Source organism: Amphiura filiformis, chromosome 15 (assembly GCF_039555335.1).
Source record: "Amphiura filiformis chromosome 15, Afil_fr2py, whole genome shotgun sequence".
Lineage (NCBI taxonomy): Eukaryota > Metazoa > Echinodermata > Ophiuroidea > Amphilepidida > Amphiuridae > Amphiura > Amphiura filiformis.
The window spans coordinates 64899403-64905402 of NC_092642.1; the positions used below are offsets into that span (position 1 = coordinate 64899403).

At 36.5% G+C, this 6000-nt stretch overlaps 1 protein-coding gene across 1 annotated transcript in view; it reads left to right on the forward strand.

The window, feature by feature from the left end:
- LOC140171955 (B-cell receptor-associated protein 31-like) overlaps window positions 1–5393 on the forward strand; it is a 28253-nt gene extending 22860 nt beyond the window's left edge. Inside the window, 2 exon segments of the mRNA XM_072195301.1 lie at window positions 3177–3277; window positions 4423–5393. Coding sequence (XP_072051402.1) covers window positions 3177–3277; window positions 4423–4464 — 143 coding nt within the window. The 3' untranslated portion in view covers window positions 4465–5393.
- Window positions 5394–6000: the final 607 nt, after the last annotated feature.

Below are 6000 nucleotides of genomic sequence, written 5' to 3' on the forward strand. Positions count from 1 at the left end.
CTTTGGTCAAGCTTTAGAAAAAGATAACAGACCGCGTACAAGCAGTCAAAGTGTCAACATCACCTGATGAGGGCCGATTGTTCCATGAAATGCGACAGGCAAAACTGCTACGCACTTATCGGGTATTTTTACAGTCTATTGCGTAATTTGAAGGCACACAATGCTCTATCGCATATATGCCAAGGCACACAAAGCTGGCATGATTATTGAACGCAGCACAATCGAACATTCGGCCCTCATGAATATGCGAGAATTCACATCATTCAATGCACAGGGACTTTGACTGTTGATACATGGTCTGTACTAGTCTGTGGTCTAATCTCTTTCACTAAGTCAGATTGATAGCGTGGGGGAGTACTCAAGTTTGGTTTCGGTAGGGATGTGCTGCTGAGAATTCAAAAGTAGATCATCCATATTGCACACAAAATTTGCACCCATTGCTATACTAAAAGTCAAATATTTTCGGCCAAATTTAATGCGAAGTGGCAAAGTTTCTACAACTATGTGACAAATGATTCATTCATATGCCAAAATTGGCCTAGGAAAAGGGGTCATTGACATAGCCAAATATGCAAATGGCCAAAAATTCAACCCATGTTTGTCATTACATGCCCATATGCCTTGGTTATTTGCACTTTACCCTGTGAGCTTTTTATTATCCCTGTTCCACTGGTCTGATACCCTAAGTTATAACATATTTGTGGCAATTTATTTTCACTGATTGTGAAAATCTCTTATGAAATTTATCAAATTAAATTTAATGGAAAAGGAAGCAAGCCTACATACATAATTAATTACGTCTGTTTGTACCGCCTGATTGAAGCATACAGGCATGCTAGCAATTGGTTAGTTCCAGGGAGGGACTGTCACATCAATTAGTGCTAAATTACACCCTCTTCTGAATTTAATAGGCCTATACAGTTAAATTGGATCAAAAAAGTAAAAAGCACATGGTATACTTGTGTGGAAGTCCAAGACCTGAAAGTGTTGCTATGTAATGCTTAGGCCAAAACAAAAAAGTTGTTTGTTTGTCATCCACCACCCACACAAAATATGATAAAGTTTTACAAACAGTCTTTACTGTACAAAAGACTATATCTGCCCTTTATTTTGAAATTCCTGAAAAGTTTCAGAATTTTTGCTTATTGAAGCAGCGCCCCCGGGCGATGCTTCCCTATTTAATTTCACCGAATTGACTTACATACGATTTGGTCATATGGCCCAACTTTTGTTGCTACACCATTCATAATACATGCGATAATCGAGCTCTATTACGATCGGGTACCTTTAAAAGAAATGTAGGTTAGGCGCATGTACATGTACACTTTGTATTTGTTATGAATTTGTTTTGTATGGCAGTACATGACTAAATACTCTCACGTGTTTACTCTCTGTGTGTATGTTTTTACTTTGTGTTTACTTTGGTGTTTAGGTGTCCTATATACCTTTACTGTGTAAATGAACACCTTTCTTTAAAGGTTTTACAGAAATCCTGAACACTTGCGATTTACAGTGTACGTAATTAAACCGATCCTAACAAACCTAACATTCATGTCAACACGTTATAAGTCACCCCTCTCCCCCCAAAAAATTCAAAGATAATCCATTGACGCTGCTTAACCCTTTTAAAGGGTTTTTTTAAATTAAATTGTGATTTAATTTTTTTAAATGGCTTATCCACATGTCTAAAGTGGTTTAAAAACATAATAAAAGCAATGTGAAAATGAAATATCCGTAATCTTATCTTATTAGGGTTCATTGGGAGGATTTTGAATATTAAATCTTTAAAATAAAAGATGGATGTTTATCCGCCCACCCAGTCCTATAAAGTTGTGGACGATAACCAAACTATTTTTTTTTGTGTGGCCATACAATCCACTGTGCCTCCCACACACAAAACAACCAATTCAGGTACTGACCTCATTATGAACCCACTGTAAACAAAGACTAACCAACTTCAGGATGATGTTCATTAGCTTTCATTACTATACCAGGGAATTTTTTTTCTACTTTGGGTTTATATTTTACTAGTGACCATTTTATGAATCGCTTTTGTGGATGCCAATATTAGTAAAAGCTAAAGAGACAAGCTTATTTACATGTCAATATTAACACAAACAAAGTGGGTAACCTTTGAACACAGAATACAAAGCTGGACAAATTCATGGAAATAATAATTATGTAATAAATGAGATCAAATATAGTTACTGTACTCCTTTCTATTTAGTGCTTGCTTGGGACTGACTGAGTTTTATATGACTCATTACAGACATACCAGAGTATGAAAAAGGGAAAGGGGAAAAACATAATTTGCTTGTATTCAACAGGACTGACCTGATAAATTATGAAAATGAGTGCTTTTGATTTTAATATTAAATGATTAAAGGTGGGTGACCTGATTGACAGCCTCAACCTCCAGTTTAAAGGAGGAGGATCTCAACAATCTGATCTCTGATCTCCACTTTTTTTTTGTATTAGTAAAAAGCCCATATTTTTCTAATTGATCCTGTGAAATATTATGACAGGTGTCAAAATGTGTACTAAGGGGGCAATTATTTTCTTCGAAGGGGGTCCCAAATGAATTTTTGGAAAGAAAAATAGGGGGAGGTCATATGAAATTTTTGATGACCAAAATGTAGGGAGTTACAAGATGATCACAGATAGTGTGTTTTTTTTAAATTCAAAAATACTGATTTCTATACAATTTACCCCCTGTTTAGGGGTAAGGTGTATCGGTGGTGGGGTTATAAAATTTTTGTTGCCGAAATAGGGGGGTCACAATTTTATAGACGCCGACTTTTGGAAAATTTGGGACCCCCCTTCCGAAGAAAATGATAGCCCCCTAATATATGAGGCGTTTTCTGGAAATGCTCTGAGCTGAAAGAGATTAATAGAGTAGTGCTAGCTAAGTACACTGATTAAAATATTTTTCATTTGGAACAAATCAGACATGTTTTCATAATCCATCAATTTATGTTTTCTTTGTATGTTATTGTTTTTACCAATACTCAATTCAGTTAAAATGAGGTAAACTTACTAAAAAGGCTCAAGAATAATATAAATATAAACTTCAATACTCCATATGAGCCCTTTAAGAATTTGTCATACAAAGGATAACTAACATCTTTCAAGTTTATATAATACCTTTCCATTTTTTGTTTGAATTGTTTTCATAGAATTACGCAAAGCAAAAACAGACCTTGCCGCATTCCAGAAACAGGCAGAAGGAGTGAACGCAGAATATGATCGGCTACTGGGGGAACATAGTAAACTACAGGTAAGGCTGAGGCAGCCCTGATATGGTGTAATAAAAGTCAGAATTACAGATACTAGTTCACATGTCAATCAAACTTGATACGGTTTGTTTACGATTTGTTGTGATGATTGAAATTTCTGTATGTAGTGGGAAAACATTGTGCCCTATGTTTAGTTTTTCACCTTCAAACATACAAACCATGTCAAAAATTAGGTCTTGGTTACAATCAGGCCTAGAAATCTGTGGCATTGTGGGCAAATCCATTTGGATTCTCGCAAGAGAATTTTGCTAGAATCTTTGATTCGCGCAAATCTACATCCCGTTCCCGCTGCACAATGATTGAAAAAAATACTGCCCTCATACAGTCTGATTTAATCATCCAAGATGGCGACAAATCAGTATTATTGTACAAATTATTAATGATTTAAGTAAATTATACCATAATTCGCCATTTTGGGGGTTCGGTTGCTTAAAAAATGAAGTATAAATAGTCAAAGCGGGAGTCAAACTTGGTACATACTTTTTTCTTTCTGTAAACTGCCAATGTACTACGCGAATCCATATGGATTCGCCCGGTTGATGTTTTGCGAGAATCTTTACGCGAAGTCGATTAGCAGATTCGCATCGGATTTCTGAGCCTGACAATTATAGGAAACTTTCTTTCCTGAAGGCACCAGATCAACAATGCTTAGAGTTGCTTTTTGCATAGTAAAAGTACCGACATCGTGTGCCATTTTCTGTGAGTCCTTTTCTACTATGATGAAGACATCAGATGAATCAACATCCTTTTTTTTTACGCGTAACTAACCAATCATGAGCCCCAGGTAGTTTGACTGGCAAGTGACATCAGACATGAACTATAGTCTATACATCTACCTCCAGTCACTGGCACTAGCTTTGAAGTTCAGCGTGTTCTGCGTTAGCTTAGTGTTACTTTGTGCGTGTGCATACTTTTACGTGAGTGATCAACATGCTGCACATGTACAAGCAAGAAACCACGCTAAGCCAACACAGCACATGCTGGAACTTCAAAGTTAGTGCCAGTGACTGGAGGTAGATATATAGACTATAATATTTCTCACTCAAGTGGAACTGGTTAATTCTGAATTATATGTATCCATTTTGTTCTTCTTTAACCACTTATAAAACCTTTTTTTAAATTTCAGAAACAGCTAGAAGCATCGGATGAATCCAAGAAAGATTCCTAAGCCATTGGACTAGTATTACGTACATGTTCTTCAGAACTGGCGATATATACATGTACTGGTAGTAATAAATAAATAAATATTTACAGTAGAACAAACTAAACATATCTATTATCCAAGAGTAGTAGTGGCGTAACCTGCAATTTTGCCGGGGGCAAAGCAACTTGATAAAAATGTGCAAAAAGGGTATAAATATTAAAAATATTACTGCAGCTAGCATCCCACAGGGGGAGACGGGGAGGGAGATCACACAGGGGGAGAGAGGGAGGGAGATGTCCCTCATGTGGTGGGGGTAGTTCCCCTTTGGTTGCCCCTCTTGGTTACGCCACTGAAGAGTAGAGATTGTAGCGGTAATAAGCCAGTCTATTCTGAACATGAAAGTCATATTTTACAGGGAGCCTGTGCAAATAAATAGCAGTGTCATTTGATTACATTATGAGATGTACAAAAGGATTCTGGGAAATGTAATATATTATCTTTTCTGGTTTTTTTCTTTATCATATTGTTTGATATTTGTTCACTTGATTTAGCACATCTATGTTTGTTCCAAAAATGCACAAATTGGAATTTGGCTTGGGACCGTCATGGTATTTTAAAAAGGCACTTCAGTTCAGTAAAGTACATTATAATTGTGTAAAAATTGAGGGGTACTTCTCAGCAAATGTTTAAATTTTGCTTAAACACATGCCCGTAGTCAGCAGGGGGGGTAAAACATTTAAAATTGCTCTTATTTGAAGGACAAATTCATAAAAGGTCAGTTTTTTTTCTGTAAAAGTGCTGAATTGGCCCCCAAAATAAATCCTGGCTACGGGTCTGTTTGAGCACGTATGACCAAAAAATGTGTGTCGGTTTTAGTAAATGTGCCAGTGTAGTACTTCTAAGTTAATATTTTTCAAGTTTTTATTTTGAATAAATTACAAAGTGTACATGTGTATTATATTATGTTGATGTACACTTGAAGGTTGTCAAACACCAATTTAGTATATAGTTCAGATTGTCATTGCCCAAATACCGTAAAGGTTCACCTAATGGTGCTATGGACTCCCTTGGAATTTTACGGACAACCTAAAAGTGCCCTCCCTTAAAATGTCCACCAGCAAATAAGGGCATGGAACCTGAATTCTTGTTTGGATTTTGGAGGGAGCTCTCTATTTTCACATGGAATTTATCCCAAGGAAAAGGAGCCCAAGTACACCATTAGACGAATCTTTACGGTATGATAAGTATGACTCCGTTGGGCTATTCCAGTTGAAATCCATAAACTCCTTTAAGACATGATCTTAATCTTCCAGACAGGGTTACTCCATTTGAAATCTTCATTTTGTACATTCCCTGTGTGGGAGATTATGGTCATGTCTTCCATAGAGGGTGTATGGATTTGAACTGGAATAGCCAGTTTGAGTGCAAGAATGTCATAATGTATTCATCAGGGGTGTGAGGGTTCTGCTTTTTAGCAGATTTTAAGGGTTTGTTTTTTCTTCAGCACATAAGTATAGGATCTTTTCCAATTTCAGCATTTTGTTAACTGTTTTCACCTGT